We start from the raw sequence: 27967 nt of genomic DNA on the forward strand, positions 1-27967 counted from the left end.
GCTCTCTAGAAAATGAACAGTTACCTAAAGCCTGGAAAAGAGCAAACATTATGCCAATTTTCAATTTAGAAGATGGGAAAGATCCACTCAATTACAGACCTGTATCACTTACCAGGGTTGTTTGTAAAATCTGTGAGAAAATTATTAGAAAATGATGGATTAAGCTAGAAGAAAAGGAAGTGATAACACCAAAATAAGTTGGTTTTAGGGAAGGAAGATCTTGTGTTACTAACCTATTAAGTTTCTATAGCAGGGTAATAGATGTCATACAAGGGTGAGAAGGGTGGGCAGACTGTGTCTATCTAGATCTCAAGAAAGCATATGACAAGCTGTCCTGTAAGAGACTGCTGTGGAAGACGAAGACCTTTGGAGGAGTGCATGGGGCTCTATTAAAGTGGATGGAAGATTATCTAATAGGAAGGCAGATGAGATCAGTCATAGGGGACACAGTTTCAAAATGCAAATATGTGACCAGTGGGGTACCCCAGGGCTCTGTCAATATAGGACAAATTCCACAGTATGAAAATATCTGTCTCGATGATACGAAAATTGATACTAGATACGAAGGAAATGCAGAGATAGCCTGATTATCCAGACTATATGATGTGACGAAGTGCCTGAATAGTCTGAAATCACGATTAATCTGGCGGAAACAAAACACAAGTACAGTACTGTTAGACTGATTTGTTTACCGGTAAATGTGCAATGAAAGACACAACTATCTTCCCAATTCAGTCTAAAGAAAATTTACACCAGGCGAAATACAATGAAAACCCTGTTTCTGCTAGTGCATGTTTCAAATGGTTCGATTTTTCCACCCTATATTCATCAGACTTTGGGAAGATACTTGTGTCTTTCATTGTATACTTGAAGCAGCAGAAAGACCTTACCAATTCAATTCATAATCCTCCCCAGCTTGTTTCTGTAATTTTCTGACAACTTTCAGTTTGGCAAATTACTCTATCTTGCTGATAAATTTCCTCCCTGTTATTATCGTCACTTTCCCTTACGATCGTTTCCAGCGCAGTGAAGAAAATCAACGTGCTCAAAGGTGGATATCATTTCCCAATTTCCCAACTGAAGGTTAGGTTACGTTAAAATTATTAGGTACAGATAAGCTTGGTTAGGCCAGGTTTAGTTAAACACTTAGGGAAGAACAGTCCTTTCCAACATTATGTTAACGAATAAACAAGAGCTGTTACACCAGAACAGCTAAAAATGACGGGGAAACAGATTTAAAAAGAAACGTTTATTGTATTTACCAACCCAGAAATAATCTGAAAAATATAACAGACTATCAAGAAGAACTGACTTGGTAATATGCTTTTATTGCTTAAAGTAAAACGTATGTTTAGCCCTCTCAATGACTGTGGGTTCACATATTTGCGTGCTCCCGTGGTCAGCCTAGGGACCATTTTTTCAAAGTTCTAAAATCAATTTCTTTTTCTTACATATGTGAAAAGACTCATCTGGCACACCTGGCTTTTTTTTTAATTAGTTTTTCCCCTAAACCCATCCTGTGATTTGCTATGATTCATGTAAGAATTAATGAAATTAGGATGCGTGTTACATCAGCATGTAAACATCAGCGAAAACATCTGGGATGAAGTGAACTGTGAACGCCAGACTGCTTGAGTAGGGTCGTGTAAACACACCAGTGACCTTCGTTCCTTTCCCATAATTGCTCGCAGTTTTTTATAGCTCACCATCCACTCACGACGTAGTGCTGCCTACTTCTTCCCTAGCCTTTATCATTCTTTTTCTGTGCCTACCCTCCTCTCTTCCTATTTCTCCCATCTTTCCTGTCACTTCTTTATTGCTTTTCTTTCCTTTACAGGTGGCTTTACATTGAGTGACAAACCAAATGGTTTCCTGTGAGCCAAGAAACCATTTACAGCGCTGGGTGTTAACCATATAACCAAATCATACATGTTCCCTACATGTCAACAAGTGGGTTGGTGGAGGATTAGTGTCCCTCCCTGTAAAACATATAACTCAAAGTCAAATGGCCACCCCTTAAGGGATTATGGCGTCTGGCAATAGATAGATAGAATAACTCAACGTCACTGACACCAGTACAGTAAGGTGTTGTTCAGGGCCAGCAGCTATAGAAACGATAATGGAATACAATATTGTTTGTATCAGTCCTCTCTCTTTCACACACACACACATAAGAACAAACATAAGAATGAGCAGTAAATGTACACTAACTCTAAGGAGCAGAAATAACTGTGCTCAGTCGGACCGAAATATATTGGGAAGAGTGATACCGAACGAAGAATGTGGAACTGAATGCTAACCTACGAGAACATGTGGGACGAGAGAGAAATTTTTTTCTGATTAGTAAACATTTTTGCTCCATATCGTCTCTTAAAATTGTAAAACCCATAATCTTTCGTGTAACCATACAGCCTAAAGACCTTACCAATTCAGTTCATATTCCTCTAGTTTGTCTTCTGTATTTTTCTGACTATTTTGAGAGTGGTAAATTATGTTCTCTTGCTGAAAGAAACTTGCTCAAAATTAGGGCGCATGTAACATAAGCATGTAAACATCGGCAAATACATCTGGAGTGAAGAGAACGCCTGACTGATGAGATGGTAGAGTAGGGTCATGTACACACACCAGTGACCTTCGTTCCCTTCCCGTAATTGTTAGCAGTTTTTTTTAATGCCCTAACTCAACGTCACTGACACCGAAACAGTGAAGTGTTGTTCAAGGCCGGCAGCTATGAAGGGGTTAATGGAATACTGTATGAAAAATTCAAAATGGGCGTGGTGCATAGCGCCGCACTCGCTTGCCGAGAGAAAACGAACTAACCCCTCTCTGGTAAACAAAATTTTGCACGCTTCTTAGTTGAGTCCACGTCCCTCCTCTGCTCACAGCCTCGCTGTACGTAAGGATATTTTCGCAGCCCTTCACCTTTTCGTATTGTTTCGCCATGCCTCCCAAGCGCCCTGCATCATCTCCAGCATCGGGGGAGCCCACTGCAAAGCAGCAGCAGCACCATACTCTAATTCTGGAAAGGAAATTGGAAATTATAAGACCCAATGAGGAGGGGCAGGGAGTCTCGGAGATTGGGCGTGCTTCAGGCCTTGCTGTTTCCACCAATGGGACTGTGACGACGAAAAAGGAGATGTACAGGAATATGGCCACCTCCTTCTCTACAACTGTATACAGGTATTGCTTACTTCTTAATATGGGGGGGTAAAGTTTAGGTGGGGGTCCGAGGGGGTCCTGGGACGCATCCTCCCATTTATATGTATATTTCAATAGGGAAAATCGTTCCGATATACGAAATTTCAAATTACGAAAGTTTTTTTTGGTCCCTATCCCTTTCGTATATCGAGGAACCACTTATGGATGAGGAAAAGCTAAAGGAGTTGATAGTGACCATGATCAGACCAAGACTAGAACATGCACTGGTGGTATGGTCACCTCATTTGAGGATACGTATTGATAAACTAGAGAGGGTTCCATGGATGGTCACAAGGATGATACCATGATTAAGGGAACTCACCTATGAGGAGAGATTGGAAAAACCGAAATTACCAACACTACGAGAGAAGGAAAAGAGGAGACTTGATCACTATGTTTAGAAATGTAAGAGAATTGGAAAAGGTAAATAGAGAGGATCTTTTTGTGTTGGACGGTAGAAGAAAAAGGTCATGACTTCAAGCTGAGGAAAACTAGATGTCTTAATGATCTTAAAAGGTTCAGTTTCCCAAACAGAAGCATATGTAATTGCAATGGCTTAGACGAGAAGGTGGTGCAAGCGAAAAAAATTCACGTGTTTAAAACTAGACTGGATAAATGTAGATGTTGAGACAGGACAACATGAGCTTAGCTCAATTCCTGTATACTACAGATAGGTAAACAAGCAGGTAAATCGCACACGCATCCGTATGTCTGCTGAAGGAGGAGAGAAGAGAGGTTGTGGTGGAGTGCTTAACAATGTCTACATAAATAATACCCAAATAGCTGTATGACTGCAAGTTTTTCCCAGCCAAAACTATAGAACGTATTGTAAGAAAATATTAGTCCATTCCAGGCCGACAGAAGTGTTATTTGGATAAGACACAGCTCTATGTTGGTGGACTCACTTTAATTTATGATAGTACAGTGAACACTCACCTAAGGTATCTTAATTTACATGGAATCACTTTAATATATGATAGTACAGTGAACACTCACCTAAGGTATCTTAATTTACATGTCATGTTGCTCCACTGCACAAGGATTTCAGTAACACAGCGAAATATTACTCATTCAATGACCTGCTCTTCCCCAAGAACTGAATATTTACATATTCACTCACGTGTTGGCATCCAGAGTAAGATGTCGGACTATTTCAAAGCATCTAAAAGAAACATTACAAAATATATGCACTATATTAGTAGTAGTAATAGCAGTAGTTGTTCCATACGCATTCTGGCCGAACAGCCCTGAGTCCCTGAGGAAGGCCATGGCCAAGACTGGGCTCTCCCACAGAGCTCTCAAGGAGAGTATGTTGTGTTGTTGGCAACGGTGATTGTGTGCAATGCAGTCTTCCATAATGTGCTTCGTAGTATGGGATACTGTGTTGCATCCTGGACAGGCGTCAGTGACAGAGTCATACTGCCTCTTCTGATAACTCAAGAGAGCTGGATGATGCCCTCATCTCAGCCTGGCCAGGTGGACCATGTCCTCACGAGGGAGATAGGATTCATTACGTGCATGCAGCTGCGTGTTGTCTTTAAGTGACTGAATGGAGCGGCAAGTGATCTGAGTATGGATATGATTCTGGAAGCTAGTCTGTGGCAGGCGAGGGGGAAGAGATGAAAGTGTTTATGTATGTTATCATGTGCTGGGTGTTGTTTTGATGTTCCTTGGTGTGTGGATTTGCTGCCATGTAGTGTAGTGGATGGTGTAGGTTTGTGGAGGTTGCAGTGAGAATCTGGGTGCCTCTCATGTCTAGATGATCCTTGATTCTAAGCTGAGGATTTCGGTTTCTTGGTGGTCTGTGGGTGCAGTAGCTGTGCAGCCTGTGAATATTTTTGGGGCCTTGTTCTGTATGGTCTGTAGAGTGTTGGAGTGTATTTTAGTGAGGTTAGAAGCCCAAGTAGAGCTTGCATAATTCATCACTGAACGTATATATTGTTTGTATACTGTGGTGGTGGATTCTTTGTTGTGTCCAAATGTTGTATGGGCAAGTGACCTCAAGGCATTGAGCCTTGGTGCTAATTTATCTTTAATGTATGTGATGTGTTGTTTAAATGACACTGATGTATGTTACACCAAGGACTTTGGGTGTGTGTGTGTATGTGTGTGGTAGGGGAGTGTTGTTTATGGTAAGGTGTGGAATGTGACTATATTCTGCTGTCCAGTTTGTGAGAAGGGTAACAGTAGATTTGGCTGGGGCTATTTTGAGCCTGTTTGTGATGAACTATTCAAGTAGTGTATTAAGGTAAAGTTGTAGGATGTGTGTGGCTGTGTTTGCATTTTGGTGTGTACATGTAAGTGTTAAGTCATCCTGTATTAGTTTTCATTATTGCCTGCACCACCAGACCCAGACCTTAAGTATACCAATATATTTTCTCTAGGATCTCTACCGAGTTAAAACTGACATACAACTAGTGATAGGTAAACTAGGTCAGTGCTGGTTTAAGTGTTGGAGGCCGTCTACACAGTAATTCGCAGTCCAGTAAGGCAGGGACGATCTCCATACCCTCCACCACTGTTGACCCACTTTTTAATGAAGTCAATTGTACCTATAAATACAATATGTACAAGGTATGCCTTCATGTGGCAGCACCAATGATGCCAGTCAGCTCCACTGCCATTACAAAAACCTCCCTCAACTCCCTATCCCTTTAAAGGATGATGATGGACTCCTGGAAAAGGGAATTTCAGCTTGCAGCCCATTGTGATCACATTCAGATCAGCTTGTATATATATATATTATATATATATATATATATATATATATATATATATATATATATATATATATACAGTATATACAGTATATACAGTATATATATATATGTATACAGTATATATAGTATATATATATATGTATACAGTATATATAGTATATATAGTATATATATATATATACAATATATATACAGTATACACTGTATATATATATATATATATATATATATATATATATTAATACATCTATGTACAGTATATACAGTCATCTCGCACAAAGTGTGTGAATATGGGCAACACAGCATGTCGCACTTTATAAATTCGTACTTTGCGAAGCATAGGATCCCATATTAACCCGCCGCGTGCCGGCTATTTTTGGCCCTATGGGTCGCCCCAGTGCCGGCCATTTTTTGACTTTTGGGGGGGGAGGGGCTAAAACAATAGATTTTGATGTGGAAACAACAAATTTTGCCATTAAAATACTCAATGAGGCTCAGAAATTGGTTTTATTGAGTCCTGCATACTCGTGTACAGGTATAGCCACTCTCTCACGCTCACCATGTACGTGAGAGAAAGCTGTTTTCTACGTAAGGTATACCCAGGTATTTATGCTGGGAAGGTATAGCAATGTTCAGTACACTTTCCTGATTACTTATTACTTCAGCATCTATTATAATTTGCATGTCTTTCTCACTGTGAATGCATTATCTTACACTTAATTGAAGACAGGTACAACCTGACTTCATTACGTACAGTCCTGGCACTTACAAGAAGGTACAGGTATTTACAATTTGACTTCACTATAAAGTCATTACAGTTACAAGAAAATATTTATAACTTACACTTACATGAAAATATTTACAAAATGCCTTCACTATGTACAGCACTGGGTGAGGCACACAGGCAGAGTGAGGCAGGGCGAGCGTGAGGGGGGAAGCGAGAGAGTGTATGGCCTTGACAGCCTGGGGGATGGTAGAGGAACAGTTACCTTACATGCCTGCCAATTTTTACCTGCGAATCTTTAAAAATGCGGTCACACTGAATTTTTTTATTTTAAACCGTTTTAAAACGACACTGGCACTGGCCCCGGAATTATGTCAGACCGTTTTAAAACGGCACTGGCATGCAGCGAGTTAAAATGGCCTTGTGGGCAACACATCCTGAATTTTCTTATACTGATTCATCAATATGTACCCCTAACTAAAATGCAAAAGAAAAACTTACAACAGAAAAATGCAAGAGTAATTAAGCAACGGTGGGTCTGGTTAGTACTTGGATGGGTGACCGCCTGGGAACACCAGATGCTGTTGGCATCCCTACGTGTCAAGTGGGGTTGGTGGAGGATTAGTGCCCCTCCCTGTAAAACAATTAACTCTAAGCCCTTGGTCACCCCGTTTGGGATACATGGTGTCTGGCAATGAATGAATGAATACTGTACTGTATATCTATTATGAAAATTCAAGACCTTCCTAGCATTGTACAGAGTGTAGATAGTGCAGATTGTTGTTGTGGTAGCCGAGGCCGTACCCCGGAAACTGAATCAAAACACACAACAGCTGTTCTGCACTTTCACTCTCATCATTACTGGAGGGTTTTGGCTCTCTTTTGTATTTTTTTTTTTCCCCTAAGATAGAACGGTTCGTCGGCTCTTAGCCGTTGGTTCCTTCTTTCTTACATTAGAAGAAAAAAAAAAAAAGATAATCCACCATCTCCACCTTCGGTACACTCATACATGTGAAAATCCTTTTCGTAATGAATCATTCTGAATCATTACCAATTGAATTTTTGGTAATCACTCTGAATCATTATCAATCAAATTTCTGGTAATTAATCATTCTGAATGATTACCTATCAATTTTTTCATTACCAAATTGCCTCACGGTAATGAAAAATACCAAGAGGCAACCATGGTGATGAATGTGCCAGTGATTAACGAATGCTCTTAAAAGACATCATTGTGTGGCCAGTTTTATGGAATGCATATCTTAGTTTGCACTAGGTTAGGTGCTGCCTGTTGCTGCTCAAGAAAACCCTCGAAGTCTAAGTCAGACACTACAGATATATGTCATCATCCTGCTGCTGTGGTCACCACTCACACATCAGCCGCACCGCACCACACATACTCACCGGCCCCACTCTTACTCATCGCACACTACAAATTATGCTCATGAGATGCAAGTACCGTATTTGCCTCAATTTTTCATGCCTGTCGCACACTGCAAGTAGCAAACACACTTTCTAAATAATTAATTATTGTCAGACCCCCGTCGCACATTAGGCGAGACACACTTTGCGAAGGCGCACTTTAGGTCAGATGACTGCATACACACACACACACACACACACACATATATATATATATATACACATAACATATAAAAATATTAGTATAATGTTGTGAAATGAAATATCATGATAATACTAAACATATACTGTACAAAACACTTTTCATTCCTTACCTCCATTTCACTATTCTGCGTAGGATGTGGTTTGATTCTGTCCAGCAAAAAGGTCATGATCTTGCATTCAACCCACGTGCTTGTATAATTAGTTGTCTGCTCCACTGTTGGATTTCCTATCCCTCTGGAACTGGCCGATCTAGCAATTCGTCATCACCTCGGCTTGGGCTAATAAAAATGCATCTGCTGTGCTTCTCCAGATATAAACTTTTTTTCACTTTGTTTTCAGAATTGGAATCAGCAGGATTCCATAAGACTGAATGTGCATGGTATGGCTTTATCACTGTTATAATCTGGTCCTGTGACCATTTCATCTTCTACATTTGTGCACTGGTCTTCACTAGATTCGTGTCTGCAGCTTGATATCTCGTCCAAACTACTGCTATGCTCTTTTTAACTTGGCCTACAAGTGCCATCTCTCGTATCTTGAATGTGGAGCTACAAAAAAAGATTAACATAACAATCCGTCGCTAATCAAGAAGAAGTGCCATGGAAAGGATGTACATCTATAACATTTTCTTTTTTTGTCCCTGAACTACACACGAAATAAAGATCCAAAAGGACAAATATCTGGGCAAAGTTCAGGTGAAAGAACTGCACTGATCTGAATCACAAAGAGTTACCAACAAGGTTTAACATATCAGTACTCTGACCATGTTTGTGACCAGGTTCATAACACAGTCATGAGCATACTCATAACCCACGTCTTAGACATGTGCACTTGGACCCTCAGGTAATTCACTTCATCATCATCATTATCATTATCATCATCCAGACTTCCTTTCCCACCCTAGGGCAGGGTGTGGTGTAGCAACATTCAGCCAGCCCAAGTTTGCCCAATCCAATGGGCCACGTTTCCATTCACTTACCATTCAAGCCCCCGGAATCCTGGCTCTATCTGATACACCAAAACATTCACTAGATTCCGTAGCTTCACATAAACGTACCCAATAAATTCAACCTGGATGCTGTCATGTCAAAATGGGGTGCCAAATCTCTGATCACTTCTCACTACATTCATCCAGCCAGCCCAATCTCTTGTCAGTCCCCTAGCCTGACTGACTTCCAAACCTCTCTTCCTCAAACACACTCATTCACCATACTCCTCCACATTCTCCTTGGCCTACCTCGCCTCCTCTATCCTTCAAATTTGCTCAGTTATACCTTTTTCACTGCACTATTGTTATCCATTCTCTCTACATGATCATACCATCTCAGTACACTCTCTTCAATTCTGGTGTCCACCGACTTCCTCAATTCCGCATCTTTCACGAATCACATTATTTCATATCTCATCCACCCTCTGTACTCTGCATACATTCCTCAGCAGTCCCATCTCCACTGCTCTTACTCTTGACTTTTCATTTTCATGCCACGCCATAGTATCACATCTGCATGTTAAAGATGGCACTAACACTCCTTCATGTAAGCTTTGTGCACCTGCAACATTCAAGCCTCTGCTTCTTATCAAGGCCTTCATGGCACCTGCTACTTTCCTACCTTGTGTCACTCTACTTTCCACTTGTTTTGCACATTTTCCTCTCTTTTCTATAACAGTACCCAGGTATTTGAACTCTCACTAATTCCAATCTCTTTCCGTAGCACGGGCCGAACAGGGTAGTACTCCCGAGGGGAATGGGAATGGTGGTGATAGGGAGAGCTGGAGCTCCTGTTTCACTAGCTATCTAACCATCCCCCTTTGCTGACCTTTTCAGTGTGACAGTAACATGGAGAGTAGACCAGCATACTCTCCCAAACATTTCCTCTAACTATCTATGCACTACACCACATGCACTTTACATTTCACACAACGTATCCCACTACGCTACAGGGGTTGGCGCCAGCAAGGGCATGCAGCCAGAAAACTTTGCCCCCGCTACCTAGTGGCGGACTTCTGGGGGGAGGCGTGGCGGGGGTTCCGCCGGCATAGATCATGGGTCCAGGGCGAGATGGGGCTCGGGCCTGTGCTAGAGGGTACAGGGCATTGCGGTTCCCAGGCTGCCGCTTCCGCCCAATAGAGAGGGGCCCGAACCTGGGAGTAGCGTCCCAGGAGGCTGCCCTATCAGTGGGTGTATAATGGCGGGATAGTTGCAGTGCCAAGACGCGCTTGGAGGGTGTCCCTGCAGCTGTCCTGGCAGGGTGCCCCGAGGCCACTACCACAGCCACTGGTAAGCTGGTGGGCTAGGGGTCCCAGATCCATTGCCTGGACCTGGGACTGTGTGGTGAGTGGGACCTGTGCTGTGTCTGTCCCCATTTATTAATACTGAAGATGACAAAACAAAAAGGTTTCAAAGCAAGCCTGAGGACAGTAAATCACCCATGGGGATGAGGGTGGGTTCATGGAATGTGGGAAGTTTGAGGGGAAGAGCAGGGGAAGTCGTTGAGGCATTCAGTAGGAGGTGGGTGGACGTGGCGTGTTTGCAGGAAGTCCGGTACAGGGGTGGATCAGCCAGAAAGATTGTTGGGAAGGACTGTTGCTATAAGTTGTTTTGGCAGGGGAGGACAGACGGATATGGAGGTGTTGGTGTGATGGTTGCGGAGAAATGGGTGGAATATGTTATGAATGTTTTGAGAGTAAGCGATAGGATATTGGTTGTGAAAATTCTGTTGGGAAGAAAGATAGCTGTGATTATATCGGCATATGCTCCACAGGCAGGATTGGATGAATCAGAGAAAGATAGATTTTGGGATGATTTAATACGTGTAGTGGGTGGTATGCGGGATGATGAGATAGTGATTTTGGGAGGGGACTTAAATGGTCATGTAGGTGAAGCAGCCCAAGGTTATGAAGGAGTGCATGGGGGATGTGCATATGGTCTAAGGAATGCAGAAGGGGAAAGGATACTCGAGTTTGGGGAGGCAACGGACATGATTGTGTGCAACACATATTTTAGGAAAAGAGACAGTAGGTTAATTACGTATGAGTCTGGGGGAAATAGCAGTCAGATAGATTATTTTCTGGTTAGGAGGGCCGATAGGAGGTTAGTGAGGGATGTTAAAGTTATAGGAAGTGAGGAGTGTGTGCAGCAGCACAAACTATTGATTTGTGATATGGTGCTTAAAGAACAAATGATGAAAAAGAGGACTTATGTACCTAGGAGGAAAATATGGAAGCTGAAAAACCAAGTAGTAAGGGATGCCTTCTATAGCAAGTTGAGGAGAGTGGTGGCTGAACAGGGAGCTGTAGACAGAGGCGTTAATGAACAGTACAGAGCCCTCAAGAACAATTTCTTGAGAGTTACTGATGTAACATGCGGCTGGACAAGAGGACCACCAAGACATAAAGTAACTTGGTGGTGGGATGAGGGTGTAGAAGCTGCAATTAAGGAGAAAAGAAGGCTTTTCCAGGAATGGAAGAAGGGTGGTAGCAAAGAGGAATATTTGGCTGCCAAGCGTAGGGCTAGGAGAGAGGTATACAGGGCAAAGTCTGAGTCACAGAGACAATTACTTGATAACCTAAATCATGGGGAAAGGAAAAATATATTTAGGGTGGCAGGTCAGGTGAAGAGGGATAATCGGGATATCATAGGTGAGCAGTGTGTGAAGAATGATGAAGGAAGGGTAGTGGTGAACAGTGAGGATATTAAAGATGCATGGAGAGAGCATTATAACCGGTTGTTGAATGAGGAGTTTGACTGGGACAGGGAAGGTTTGGAGCCAGCAGATCCAGTGTCTGGCCCTTGGCCTTTGATTGATACTGCTACTGTGAGTGAGGCAATAGGCAGGATGAGGGTGGGGAAGGCAGCAGGTGTGTCTGGGTTGACTGCCGAAATGTTGAAGGCCTCAGGCGATATAGGGGTGAGTTTAGTCACTGACCTGATAAATAGGATTATTTATGAGTGTGTTGTCCCAGATGATTGGCTGAAGAGTGTAATTGTAAATGTGTATAAAGGGAAGGGTGATGCCCTGGAAAGAGGGAATTATAGAGGTATAAAGCTTTTAGATCAGATAATGAAGGTAATGGAGAGAGTTTTAGAAGGTATGATTAGAGAAAGAGTGAATATTGATGAGATGCAGTTTGGGTTTATGCCAGGTAGGGGGACCACTGATGCCATATTCATTGTTCGACAGCTTCAGGAAAAATATATTGGTAGGAGAAGGGATCTTTATTTTGTTTTTGTTGATTTGGAAAAGGCCTTTGACAGAGTCCCTAGAGAGGTGGTGAAGTGGGCAATGAGAAAGCTTGGCTTGGAGGAGTGGCTGGTTAGGGTGGTTATGGCCATGTATGTGGGTGCTCACACCCAGGTGAGAGTGAATGGAGATTTGAGTGATGAGTTTTCCGTGAATGTTGGTGTGCATCAGGGGTCAGTCTTGAGTCCCATGTTGTTTATCATGGTACTTGAAGCCCTTTCACGTGAATTTAGAAACGGACTCCGTGGGAGTTGTTGTATGCTGATGATTTGGTGTTGATTGCAGAGAATGAAAGGGAGGCGGAGGAAAGGTTTAGGAAGTGGAGAGATGGTATGGGGCAAAAGGGTTTAAGGGTAAATGCAGATAAAACAAAAGTGATGATATCTAGGGTTGGTGGCGGTACTGTCAAAGACGAGGGAGAGTGGCCATGTGCAGTTTGCCACAAGGGCGTGGGAAGTAATTCCATCTTGTGCGGTGTGTGTGATAAATGGGTGCATAAGAGATGTAGTGGTATCAGAGGTAGACTGCGAGATAATGCTGATTTTATGTGTACGGCGTGCCGAGGTGAGCAGGTGGAGATCGTCAGACGTGAAAGAATTGAACTTGCTGGTGAATCTCTTGAGTGTGTGGAAGAGTTTTGTTATTTAGGAGACATGTTGTGTGCTGGAGGTGGGGCTGGAGCTAGCTCTGTGGCTAGGGTGAGAAGTGGTTGGAAGAAGTTCAGGGAGCTCTTGCCTCTCCTGACATTGAGGGGGCTCTCCCTACGTGCTAAGGGGTCTTTGTATGCAGCGTGTGTTAGGAGTGTAATGCTGTATGGCAGTGAGACCTGGGCAGTGAAGGAGGAAGACATTCGCCGGCTCAGACATACAGAAATGACAATGATTAGGTGGATGTGCAGTGCGTCCCTGCGTCCAAGGCCTGGAGGGGCTGGGTTTACAATGGAAGAGTTGAGAGGTAGGATGGGACTGGAGTGTATTGGTGTTGTGATGAGGAGAGGTAGATTGAGGTGGTTTGGACATGTGGAGAGGATGGGGGATGATAGTTGGGTGAGGAAGGTGAGAAGTGTTAATATTGGGGGTGGGGTTATGAGGGGTAGACCGAGAAAGACATGGGACGAGGTCATTAAGTGTGACCTTAGGGTTAAGGGACTGAACAGGGAGGCTGCAATGGATCGTGCAGCATAGAGAGCCGCCATTAGGTGACCAAGGCCGACACATGCAAGCATGTTGGAGCCTTTAAAAACGAACGAAACGAACGAACGATCACATTAGGAGTCACCTTCTCTCTCAGTAACCATCACTTTCCTCTTCTACATGTACTCTCAAAGCCCAACGTTCACAAACATCAGCAAAACTCTGCTCTATCCTACCAAGTTCTTGTCTGATATTTGCAAGTAGCACTGCATCATCAGCATCCATCAAATTTGAGATATTCTATCCATCACCATTCATCACCAACGCCATCCCTCTCTCCACTACTGGTGTTTTTACTTCTCTCATCACCTCATCCATATATATATTGGACAACAATGGGGATATCAAACAACCTTGTCGCATGTCCATACTCAATCATGAACCATTCATTTAGATGCCCATTTACCCTCCCACACACCTCACTAACATCATAAAAACTCTTGACAGAACCTGGCAGCTTACCATCTACATCATACATGTGCAAAACCTTCCACAATCCTTCTCTTTCTACCTTGTCATGTGCTTTTTCCAGATTCATGAATGTCACAAATACCTTATTGTCCTTCTCACAAGCCTTCTCCACTACCTGTCTTACCACAAATTTTTGATCCACACATCCTCTGCTACTTCTAAAGCCACCCTGTTCATCACTCACTAGGACTTCTGATATCTCTCTTATTTTTTCTATAATAATTCTTCCATATACTGTACCTTCCCTACCACTCTCAATAAACTTATGTCACGATAATTCTTGCACTCACTTCACTCACCTTTATTTTTGTACAGGGATACAATCAGTCTTTTTCCACTCGCTGGCACAGTATGCCTTCTTACATATCTCCAACAAGCTCTTCATTCTGCTCTCTCCACTACACTTAATCATCTCTGTACACACCTCATCAACCCCAGCTGCTTTCCCATTTTTCAACTGCTTCACAGCATTCTTCACCAGTGCGAGTGTCACTTTTCTTGGCATTGCATTCCTTCTCTGCACACCCTCAAAACCAACCATGTTTACAGCCACTCTGCCTTCTCTATTCCCATTCATCAGGCTTCCAAAATATTCTTTCCATCTGGTCCTTACTTCATCCCCATGGGCTAATAATCTACCATTTACATCCTTCACACTTTCACATTTCATTCTGCTGTCACTTCTACATTTCAGCACCTCTTCCCAGAACAACTTCCCATTTTCAGAGTAATTTGCATTCATTTTTCACTTAATGAACTTATTTCGGCCACCCTTTGCGGGATTAGGGCGTCGGGCTATAGATAGATAGAACTTATTTTAAACTCTGACCAGCCCAGGCTGCACTCATTTCCTCAAGGGAATGATGGTATTGAACACATTAATCGTTCACTTATTTTCACTTTACAAGTGGAAAAATTACTGAGAATAATTTTTCACCTCTCTGAGCACTGATAAACCAAATACAGAGGTACTGCTGACAAAAAAAAAAAAAAAAAAAAAAAAAAAAAAAAAGTGAATTAGGTGAGAGATGTTTGCATGTAGAAAAGCCTGTCTTTTGAAGTAAACTGGATTTCTGATCATATCAAGGAGTTAATTTACCAGATGATATCAAATTCAGTCAGCAAATGCAAAGTGTATAAAAGCAAGCATCTCACATTTCAAAACTATAGATATGAGGGTCCAAGTGAGTGTGCACAATCCACTAATTTTTGTACTGTTGCACTATTTTCAGGTGACAATACAATGAGTGACATGACAAAAGGTTACTTGTAGCCATGGAAACCATTTAATACGCTGGATGGCAATCATACAACCAAATGGATGCCTGGTGGTCTCATGGTTAAATGAGCTTTAACTGGACATAGCCCATGAAGGTTTACATCAGAGGAGTGGTTGGGTTTTACTGCTCACATAACGCCACTGAGGGGCTAACGACTGATCACTCTTGCCTTAAATGGCTAGCACAGTAACCTTGCTCTGGATCCGAGGTCCTGATGGGGCAATAAAGGTTGGATGACAAAGTACAACATTTACATCCATGGTAAACAAAAAACTTACCATTTTGGGGACATATGTATAAACGGTTTCCCACATCTCTAAAAACTTCTCTATGTTCTCAACACTGGGCATGGGGTTTTCAGAAGACTCATTTGAAGAGGTATTATGTCCATTTAAGTTACTGTTCTTTCCAGATTCTTCTTCTTCATCACTTGAAGCCACTATCCTTGCACGTTTAACACCCTGAAAAATCATGCAGTTGAATGTAAGCACGTTACCAAAATTATGCAATGGCAGTTCTGATGATATCTCTCCCTATTTGCTGAGAAAAACTGAAATACAGCACAATGGAACATGACAAAAGGCCATCCTTTCCTTTAGGGCAGCTTTTGGTGCTGGGCACTGATGAGAGGCAAGGTTAAATGTTTAAATTCAGAAAAATTAACCATGGCATCAATAGGATTCTGACCTTCTCTCACTTTTCAACCTATTTTCCATGACTTAACTGAACCCCACTGTTACTGAAGCCTTATCCTGTGCTAGTGATTTAACAAGAATCCAAAATGCCTGATGTAACGAAGCAGTTCCAGCCTTGCATGTACACATAAACAGTACTGCTTAATAAGAACGGAATGACTGACTGATGATGCAGTTTTACACAGTTCACTCTCCTCTTGAGGATCTATTGTACTGCTGTCATTTAGGTCATGCTGAAACGTGTAGCACTGTGATCACATGCCTTTCCTAGTATCAACTAATTACTCTTGAGTGGGATCAAACACAGAATGATTCACCTGACAGCATGCACTCGTACCCACTATCAACCGTCACTCTTTTCTCTAAGAAGACATAAATTTCATACTATTCCTTCAAGTCACAGTCTTTAGCCCATCCTTCCACTTATATGCAGTACACTTCTGAGAATTCTATTTCATACTATATATAGCCCTGAGCATGGAAAACATAAAATAAAACATATACCGAAGCCTTGAAAAATACCAACAAAATGAACAATGACCACACATAAATAGAGAAAATCTTCACTAAACAATGTACACATAACAAGTATGGCAGACAGTTAAATGCTCCAGAACATAATCCATCCCATTTCTGTAACTATGTGTTACACAACCTCCACAAAAATGAACAGATAATGAAAAACTCTGAATTATATAAAAAACAAACTAAACTGAACCTATTATAAATCTACTTCTTTGCATTATACAAACTACCTCAGAAACATCCCACCATCCCCCTCCAACACTATGCCATAATATATACAATACACTAACACATGGCCACCCTGGCCAATATCATTCACATACCTCCTCTGGACGATAATCCCAAAGGAACTCCCTTCCTAGAGACACATGTGCACCATGGCCATTATTTCTGTTTGCTTTACCAACACAGAACACAACTCACAAACAATTCACTCTGCCCTCACACTATCGCCTATCATAAACCACTCCTACCTCATGCCCAGCGGCATATGACCCTGGCAGTAGGACCGCCAGATTTTGAAACAATCAATCAATCAATCAACCTACCTCATGCACCTTCACTGTCACATCTCACAATCCTTCAATGTGGCCTCAACAAAATATCTTAGTGCACCCAGCTTCTGTGGCCAGATTTCTCCAGAACATCATATTTAAATCGTAGTGAGCCAGGCAACTACATAACAGAACTCATCAGTACAAATGATGTACTACTGCCCTTCTATTGAAGCTATCCTTAATCTGTGCCAATTTGTGCAGCACCGATGATTAACTTACAGATTACAGTAAATAAAAACATTCTAAACTGTGCTATATCCATTTTATTTTAATCTGGCCAAAAATGGACATCTCCAACAAATTTTTCTTTTTTTAAGCGAGGAAGAAGGAACCAAAGGCCAGAAGTCCGCAATAACAGTTCCATCCAAGAGAAAAACAAAATACAAGAGACAGCCACATTCAAGATCCAATCATTTTGAGATGCCTGGACACACTCTGTCTGAAAGACTGGAGATCATAGGAAGCAGGAAATACAGACAGAGGGAGACAGTTCCAGAGCTGACCTGTTGCATAAATGAAGGACTGGGAGTAACAGTTAACTCTTGCATTAGAGAACTGGACAGAAAAGGGATGAGAGTTTGCTGCTAAACGGGTGCTACACACCCATCGTTGAGGTGGAGAAATGCAAGCAGACAGTTCAGAGGAACAATGACCACTGAAGTAGCGATAGAAAAGAGATAAAGATGCAACAGTGCGGTGAAGAGACTGAGGTTGAAGGGAGTCAATAAGAGGAGGAGAGTTAATGAGACGAAAAGCCTTTGACTGCACTCTATTGAGAAGAGCTGTATGTGGGGAACCTCCCCACACATGGGAGTTATATTAGTAAGAGGAGTAGAGTTAATGAGATGAAAAGCATTTGACTTCACCCTATTGAGAAGAGATGAATGTAGGGAACCTCTCCACACAAGAGTTATACTCTACACAGAGGCGGAGAACACCCGTGTATAGTGTCAATAACTGTGCAGGGGTAAAGAAGGAACGAAGTCGGCTTAGCACACCCAATCTCTTGGAAGCAGATTTTACAAGATATGTAATATGATCTTTCCAAAGATAAGTCCTGAGTAAATGAAACCCCGGGCATGTTCAAGGATGATGCTGGATTAAGCTGAAGACAGTAATCCCTCTAATATCTGAACGCCCAATATCCGAACATCCCCACTTACTGGATATAATCGTCCCGGGATCCAATATTCCCAAAATGGTCCGGGGGGAGGGGGGGGGGGGGGACGAATTTTTCCCGCCCTTAATTTGAACTTGGCGCGCGCGGCACAGGACAGCTTTGTTGTGGCGCATCATTCCTCCGACGTCCGATAGAGCGCCCCTGCATCCTCCCCACTTTCCGCCTGTCTCTTGCCGCGAGTGCCCGCTCGTCGACATGGCTGCCCACGTGCTCGCTTTTGTGGTGGTTCCTTACCTGCTGCAGGCACTCCTGCTGCTCTCGTGTCTCTTATTAGTGTGTGTGATGATGGCCCCGCCACCTGAGAAGAGGAAGAGAGTGGTGTTGACTCTGGAGAAGAAACGGGAGATATTGGAGAAAGTAGATGCGGGGTGGTCTTCTTCCCGCATCCTCCGCGAGTTCAACCTGGCCCGATCTACTTTGTTCGATATCAAGAGATCCCGAGACAAACTCATGCAGTACACAGCTGACTTCTAGTCAAGAAGCAAACGCAACGTGGAGAGGAAGGTGATGTTTACTCCCACGTTTGCTGAAATCGACCACTCCACGTTCATTTGGTATAGACAGCAACGTGCTGCTGGTGTGATGGTACGTGGTACGGAGCTGAAGGCTGCTGCTGAGAAGTTCACCAGGCTTCACGACGCCCTAGACTTCAAGGCATCCGAGGGTTGGCTCTTCGTGTTCAAGTTACGGCATGGCCTTACCAACCGTAAAGCTCATGGCGAAGCTTTGGACGCTAATGAGGATGGAGTTGACGAGTTTCAGCACAAGGTGAAGGGCTTGATCGACAGGGAGGGCCTAACTCTCGGTCAAGTCTACAATGCTGACGAAACTGGTTTATTCTATCGCTCTTTGCCAACGAACACTCTAGCCGAGGAGATGGAGAAGCATGTACCTGGCCGCAAGCTCTCCAAGCAACGGATATCTGCTTTGTGTTGTGCCAATGCTAACGGCATGCACCAGCTTAAGCCTGTTATTGTTGGCCGTGCAAAGCAGCCTCGGTGTCTTCGTGGGGTGATGGATGTCCTTCCTATATCTGGTACCATTCTTTGAAGGCATGGTTTACAGACCAAATCTTCAAAGACTGGTTCCACCGCCACTTCGTCAAGGAGGTCATACATTACCAGACGAAGACACTGGGAATCCCGCACGACCAGGTAAAGGCCCTCCTTCTCCTCGACAATGCACCTGCCCACCCGTGCGACAAGGACTTGGTGGCTGAGAATGGCCGGATTAGGTGCATGTTTCTGCCACCTAATACGACTGCTCTCATCCAACCAATGGACCAAGGAGTGATCGTGGCAACAAAGCACCTATACCGACGAAAGTTCCTGGTCGAGGTGATGGTTGTTCTCGAGGGCGAGGACGAGCGCAAGGAGGGACGGGACATGCGAGGCCAGCGGACTTTGGAAAACCTTCGCCGCTACAACATCAAGTCTGCAAACTACAACTGGGCCAGTGCATGGAAGGAAGTCCCTGTCAAGACTCTAGAAAATGGTTGGTCTCGTCTGCTTCTCGGAACGGATGTGGAGTACGATTTTCAAGGGTTTGATGTGGATGACTTCCATGAACGGCTACGTACGCATGGCGACGATGTTGATGTGGACGATGTGCGTGAGTGGTTGGATGACGACGAGGGCAATCCTGGGTATCAGACATTGTCTGATATCAAGATCGCATCTTCAGTTGCAGGTGTCAGTACCCAGCTTGAAGATTCCAACGAGGACGGCGACGATGATGCGGATTCCTCTCAGCATGACACTACCCCAGCCATCCCCAAGCTGAGCGCACTCCGGGAACACCTAGAGTTTGTCCTAGACTACCTGGAACACCTGGACTGCGACAGGGAGATGGGGCCCTTGGGACTTGTGGAGGAAGTGCATGCTTTCAGGCAGCGCATCATCAATCATCAGAATCGTCGGTCCTTGCGTCAATCAACAATTGACAGTTTTTTCAGGCCCGTGACCCCCGCTGTGCCCAGCCCTGGCTCCACTCCATTGCCTCCACAAGACAGGCCCTCATGCTCCGAGCCACAGCCCAGCACATCAGCCACGGTGGAATCACCGCTCGACGTGAGTTTGCGTCTGTCTTCAGAGTCGTCTGCAGTGGGTCGTACACCATCACCACGACCCAGCGACGCACCCCTAGGTCACATGCCAGTGATACTCTTGGACTCTGACAGTGATTAAACAGCAAGAACTTCTCCACTAGACCACACGGGAATTTACAGTGTTGTGCAGTGAAAAAAACAGTGTGTTGTGTTAAGGATTTACAGTTGTGAGTGAGAATACAAAATTGGAACAAAATTTAACGTAAATAGACTTGTTTGTTTTTGCTTTAGAAAATGGTTAGAAGAGTGGGAAAAGTTAAAGTGCAGAGTGCAACACTTAGTAAGTTACAATGGAGCATAACTTAGACAAGAGTGCGCACTGTGAAGAGAACGGACTTCTGTGGGCGATTGACTAAGTTCAGTGCAAGACTTCATGAACAGTGTACTGGAATTGCTTCAGGAAATCCTTCTTACTGTCAGAGTCCGAGAGGAGGCGGTTATTCATCGAGATGGCCATGGACTTGCTGTAAGTAGGCAGAATGTTTCATACTGTACTTTTTTCCATACTATACTTACCTCAAACACCTCATTTCACTCTTTAATGTCCTTTATTGGTGTGAATAGGGTGTTAAGAGCTATGCATGTGCAGCAGGAAGGTGTTTTTCTGAGTTAGGCTAGGTCAGGGTCCATAAGTACCAGTCCAGGAGCCAGGCACTTATAAGTACCCAGAATGATGAGTACAGGTAACTCGCACGGAACACGATCTCACGGAACGCGCTCGCAATTATACACGGTAAGGGCTGGGATACATATAAGACAACGTAAGATTAAAAAACCATTATGAAAACTACAAATTAACGCAGGAGAGGCCTTTGAAAGATCAAATCCTCGAACGTCACCGCAGCGCGCGGTTTGTTTTGATTACGTGACGATCTAGGCGGGAAATTATTCAGTGAGTGAGACATTCCCGAGTACAGTAGCACAGTATTTGTTAGTTAAATATTTACAGTACTGTACTGTTCTGGTAAGTTTATGTGCAACTTAAAGTACTATTAAATAACGTTAAAGCAAGAAATAAAGTCTTATAACCAGTTTACCTGATAGGCGTCAGAATATTGCCTTTTTTATTTGTTCGTTTTTTCCACAGTGCTGTTCAGTATTTGTAAGTTAAATATTTACTGTTCTCGTATGTACTGTACTTGTAAGCACTTAAATAAAGTTAAATAATTAAATAAAGCCTTGTAACCAGATAACCCGAATTAAATGATTACCCATGATCGGCGTCGGAATATTGCCTTTTTTGTTTGTTCGTTAAACTCTTACTGTACTGCTTTTCTACAGTACTGTATTTGTAAGTTAAATATTTACTGTTCTGGTATGTACTTGTAAGCAATTAAAGCATTAAATAAAGCCTTGTAACCAGTTAACCTGATTTATATGATTACCCATGATCGGCGTCGGAATATTGCCTTTTGTTTGTTTGTTCGTTAAAGACTTATAATAAGAGAAAAATACATTTTTGTCTTGGTATCTTTACCTATTTGCTCAGGTTTGCTGTAATGGTTTGCAACTTGTAGAAAACTGTGAAAACTTTCGGGAAGTGAACGAAAATCTGGGACATGACCTTGACTTCACCGTCTCATGTATCATCTGTCGCTCTGTCAGTTCACCACCGGCTATCGTGATGAGTGGATGTACGATTTTTTCGCTCGTGGCCATGCCTAACCACACATAGTTACACCCATTATCTCGACCCAGACAGAAAATACAACCTTTTTCCTCCCTTGCAAAACACAAACAACCACCCTGTTTACGAGACAGCAATATATATTGCGAAAATAACAAGGTAAAATGATAAAGATGAACGTAAAATGATTGAGAAAGATGAACATGTTATGACGGAAGAAATACGTTTTCCCTGTCTGTAAACGTATTTATTTCTGCTTTGTATCTGTATTCGTAATAATTAGACTTATTGTTAGTTCTGAAACTGCATTACGATTCTATTTTTAGCCATTCTCGTGGTGTGGGAGCTGGAAGTTGTGACACAACTTCCTTATTGCTAATCGGACTGACCCTCCACTTTATTCTCCCGTGGCAGAGTGTAGCCTTGGAGGACGTGCAGTTTTCTCATTTAGGACTGAAAATTCAACTCTTTCGCTCCCTTTTCCAAGCATGGGCACAACGATAACGTAAAAAATAACTCGAAACTACCATAAACATATATCAAAAAGGTGAAAATGTATTCACAACATTTTTTTCCAGCTATTCCTAACAGATTATGTACTGAAATCATTCGATATCACAGTACTGCATTTCTAAGTTAAATATGTACTGTTCTGGTATGTACTTGTAAGTTAAAGCACTGGTACCAGTTAACCTAATTTATTACCTATGATCGGCGTCGGAATGTTTCCTTGTGTTTACGTACAGTATTTGTGTGTTGAAGTTTTGCTCAGGAGTACTGTATTTGTGAGTTATAACATTAAATAAACCTTCTAACCACTTAAAGTGCTTTCTAGTGACAGATAACAGCAAAACAACACATTTGGGGGGTCTAGGGAGCAAAATACGGAGTAGTTTAAATATACGCGATTTCGCACCTAACACGGCACGGTAGGAACGAAACCCTCGTGTTCCGTGCGAGTTACCTGTATTGTATGAACCTACCTCAAAACCCTCATTTTATGCTTCTTTTGCATTTATTTCAGTCTTTTGTGTGCCTTATTGGTGTGATTTGGGTCTTAAATAGGTGCTATGCATGTCCAGAGGGAGTTGTATAGGTGTTTCTCTGAGTTAGGGTCCATAAGTACAAGTTCATAAACTGGGGCCCCAACATCCGGACAGGACCACTATCCGGACCTGCCTATGGCCCTATTACGTCGGATATTGGAGGGATTACTGATATATTAAACATCAGTGGGTATACTGTGGAAGATTTTGTCGGGTTGATAGGTGTAAGAACTGAGTCTTAGATGCATTAAAAACAATAAGATTATTTTTATCTCAGTCAGAGATATGAGCCAAGTCAGACATTAGGTGTGCCATAGCCTCATCCCTTGTTTGTTGAAGTAACTGCTGAGATGGACGTTGCAGGAACCAAATGGAAAGGTGAAGGGTGGAGTCATCAGCGTATGAAGGATAGGGTTAGATGTACAGCTTAGAAGGTCACTGATGAATAAAAGGAAGAGAGTTGGTGATAGGACTGAGCCCTGAGGAACACCACTGTTGATAGATCTAGAAGAACGATGGCCGTCTACAACAGCGGCTATAGAATGACCAGAAAGGAAGCTAGCGATGAAGGCACAGATAGGAGGATAGAAACCATAAGAGGGCAGTTTGAAAATTAAAGATTTATGCCTGACTCGATCGAAAGCCTTTGAGAAGTCAAGTGCAATGGAAAAGCTTTCGCCAAAGTCCCAAAATGAGGATGACCAGGAGTCTGAAAGGTAGGTGAGAAAGCTGCCAGTGGAGCGTCCCCGACGGAACTCATATTGACGATCAGAAAGAAGGTTTGTGATAGGAAAGATGCTTTAAGATTTTTCTGTTAAGAACTGACTCAAAAACTTTTGAAATACAGGATGTTAAAGCAATTGGACGATAGTTAGAGGGTTGGGAATGGTCACCCTTCTTTGGGACTGGCTGAATAAGAGCAAACTTCCAGCAAGAAGGAAAGGTACAAGTTAACTGACAAAGGCGAAAGAGTTTACTATCAAGGCAACAGATTAGCACCAGAACATGATGCAAGCTACGAAGAATTGCTGTGGAAAGGATGTAGAGTTGAAGCACTTTCTTTTCTGAGCTATGTGAAATAGAGTATAGAAGCATGAAAATTTGGGCCAAGTTAGAGCAAAAACAGTACAATAATAATAATATGGATACAGAAAATTTCCATTCTGAAGAGAGTAGTGCTTCAACCCCTTTACTCTGATACTGTATTTTTCCTTCCATTCTTGCTACCTTCACATGAGAATGTTTATCTTACAGGAGACAATTTGAACTGGCAGGGCTAGGCAAAGCATAAATTAATCCTGTAGCTACTAGACATCCTTCTTAAGCTGAATGAAATCATCTACAGACAGCAAAAATAATTCACCAAAGTACCTCCTCGAACTGAAGGAGATAGAGGGGTTATCCATCTATCAAGCAATCTAACTTTGTGGAGTCATCAAACAAACAACTCAAAGACTTCTGTTTTCCAGAAATCTTAATAATCTTGTTGATAATGATAGTACTCTACTCTGATCATAGATTACGTGGCTTAGTAGGTACCACTGCTCTGAAGTATTACTAATTACAAATCAAGAGTTATGTTATTACCTCAGTTTTGAGCACTAGTGAATTCTTCAAAGGGAGTAGTGCCTTTCATAAATCAAAAATCAATCAGTTATTATAATTACCTTGACACGGACAACTGGGCTATCCTGACTGTCCTGGTCAATATCGGAGGTGCTCAGAGTTCTTTTCATATTCTTGAAGGATAATCTGGTGGAAGTATTATCTGTTGGTTCTTCTATGGATGAGTCATTTTGCTCCTCCTTTAGCTCAACACCTGGGCTATCCTGACTGTCCTGGTCTACATCTGAAGTGCCCTGGGTTCTTTTCAGGTTCTTGACAAAAAATCTGGTAGAACTATCATCTCCTGGTCCTTCTATGGATGACTCATCTGCCTCCTCCTCCTTTACCTCGACCTCTTCCTTCAGTTCATCCTACAAACATGATATTCAATTAGGTTCATAATCATCCAAAGATGGGATGAAGAGGGCAAAGTGCCAGAATTGCTAACAGAGAAGACAGCAAGTACAAATGTTTCCTGAGTGGAAATGAATGTGAGAATGGAAGTTTTTCCATCATGAAGGCTGAGAGATGGGCTGATAAAGTGATTAGTCTTGCAAGAATTAGTAAAAGAATAATGGTTGTCCGACTGACAGTTGCAAAAACGGTACTGGGTGTTCTCTGTATCTGCACCAGTGTAGTAGGGATGACAAACAGAAAATTCTATGACTCCTTCAATGAAGCTGTGGTGATGATAAACAAGAATAAATAACAGTAGATGCAGGTGACCTAAATGGACATGTAAGCTGAAGCACTGAGGAGTATGAAGCTGTATACGGAGGTTTTGGTTACGGTGATCATAACACTGACAGCATGAAAATTTTAAAATCTGGAGAAGCCAGGGATATGTATGATGTAAACACAGCTTTTAGAAAGATAAAACAGATGTGCAACATATTAATCAGGGGACGTACACGACCAGATCAATTATACTGTACAGTGCCGACACATGCAAGCATGTTGGAGCCTTTAAAAACGAAACGAAACGAAACGAAGTGCAGCCTCGTTATATGACACCTCATTATGTGATAAATTATTACAAGATAATTAGACAGTTACACCTTGTCTTAGTAAGTTAAAAAAATGAATCGCAATTTTGCTACAACGATATTTTTGACAGCCCCCTCCAAGAATCTCGTGCTGACACAGTGACACACAAGCCAAAATGGCTGCCCAGTTATTACACTGGCTGTGATCATTGTCTTTTGTTCAATTCTGTGCATGAAAGGCCACTGAAATACCACTGTCATTGCCAAATATGAGGAAGAACTTAACAAATAATGTGGTGTGTGATATTAAGTGAAGCGATACCGTATCTTTATGTGTGAAGTGGTTGTCCAGACCCTCCCTCCAACTATCCCCCATCGGGGATATCCTTGATGACAACTCGTACCAGCATCGAACAAACTTCAGGTGGATGACAAGAGGTTTTTTAGGTCATTTTAGACTTCGCAGTCAAAGTCACCCTCCCTAACCCAATTGAACCAATGTTGTATTGATCTCGTTATGCAATTATTCATTATACAATAGGTCTTCACTTGATGCAACCCTATCACATAACTAGACTGCTCTGAATAATGATGCACAAAGTAGACAGAAACAAAGTGAAGGACAAGAATTCATGCCAAGAAGAGTGTTACTTAACACAGATTGGTCGTGTGTGACCTTGTGTTAAATTGATCACAGAAACATAAGTGAGCAACTGTACCTAGAACAAAAATCCGGTGACTGAAAGAGGAGGTCATTGGGGAAGAATTTCTAGAAAAAAAACAACAGGCTCGAGAGGCTCAATCTCAAGTAGGTGGAGTAATGGGATATGGAATGTACTAAAATCAAGCCACCTAAATCTACTAGATACAGTTTGTGGATGGACTAAAAGTAATACAAGGTGTAGAGAAACCTGGTGGTGAAACAAGGAAGTAGGAAGCACAATAAACATGCACAAACTGAGAGAAGAGGAAAAAAAGGTGGGCAGCAAGGACTGATACATGGAAGCAAAACAAAACGCTTGATACAAAGTACAGTATATACAGTAATCCTTGTACTATCTGCATGCCCACTTTCCGGACACCCCACTTACCAGACATTGTGGACCTGGACCTTCAGAACCCAAAAATGGCCCAAAAAAAGACATCCCCCCCCCCCCCAAAATCCCCTCCTGTAATTTGAAATTGCCACGCAATGCCGAACAACTGCTTACACTATGGCCCCTTCACTCCTTCCTTCTTCCCCCTCCCCCCTCCTCTGTCGGGGTTGCCATTTGGTATTTTTCATTACAAAATGTGGGCCAATTTGATAATGAAAAATTTGTTTGGTAATGAATCAGAATAATGCATTACCAAATGGATTTTTCACATGTATCAGGATACACAGGATGGAGATGGTGGATTGTCTGCTCTCTCTGATTAATCTGCTGGCCTACATAGTGTGAAAATAATCAACATGCTGTTAATTATAAGGAGAGTGATTACATGTGTTTCCACTTGTATATATAATTAGTGAAGAATAAATGCTAGCTTTCTGAATTTGGTAATGAAAAGTTAAATTTGGGGGTATGGGGGTTTTTCAAGAATACTCCCCCAGTATCCCTGCTTGTCGTAAAAGGCGACTAAAAGGGTTGGCGGAGGGTTAGTGCCCCTCCCCGGAAAAGAACTAACTAATAAAACAAACAAGAAGCTTCGGACAAGGACTGGCCAAAAGATGACGACCCACGACTGGACAAAGGACTTGGTAATCGGAACGTGGAATGTAAGAGGAGCGAATGATGAGGTGAAAGAGAGAGAGATTGTCCAGGTGCTTGAGGGTGCGAAAGTGGATGTATGTGGAATAACTGAAACAAAATGGAGAGGAGAAAGTGTGAGAGAATGGGAGTATGGACGGGGTATATGTGCAGGAGTAGTTGAGAGTGAAAGGGCAAAGGAAGGAGTATGTATAGTTGTGAGTAAAAGATGGAAGAGGAGCATAAGACAGTATGGATCAGTTGGGTCAAGGATTGTGTGGGTAAAGTTGAAAGTTGGAATACAAATGTGGGCGATTGTGTGTGTGTATGCGCCAACACAAGATCGTGCTAGAAGAGTGAGAGAAGAGTTCTGGACAAATGTAGACGTGTGCATGGAAAAGTTTGGAAGGAATGAGAGAGTGTTTTTGATCGGTGATATGAATGATAAAGTTGGGA

General features: G+C 42.4%; 1 protein-coding gene across 1 annotated transcript in view; it reads right to left on the reverse strand.

Annotated features, from left to right (window-relative positions):
• The window catches only part of LOC145413192 (uncharacterized), a 481698-nt gene that overhangs the window by 349748 nt on the left and 103983 nt on the right, over window positions 1-27967 (reverse strand). Inside the window, exons 5-6 of the mRNA XM_080282917.1 lie at window positions 24858-25166; window positions 15732-15914 (exon numbers count right to left, since the gene is read on the reverse strand). Coding sequence (XP_080139043.1) covers window positions 15732-15914; window positions 24858-25166 — 492 coding nt within the window. The remainder of the gene's footprint in view (window positions 1-15731; window positions 15915-24857; window positions 25167-27967) is intronic.

Source organism: Coenobita brevimanus, chromosome 95 (genome assembly GCF_032717465.1).
Source record: "Coenobita brevimanus isolate Jiangsu-jjx chromosome 95, ASM3271746v2, whole genome shotgun sequence".
In the NCBI taxonomy this organism is placed as follows: Eukaryota; Metazoa; Arthropoda; class Malacostraca; order Decapoda; family Coenobitidae; genus Coenobita; species Coenobita brevimanus.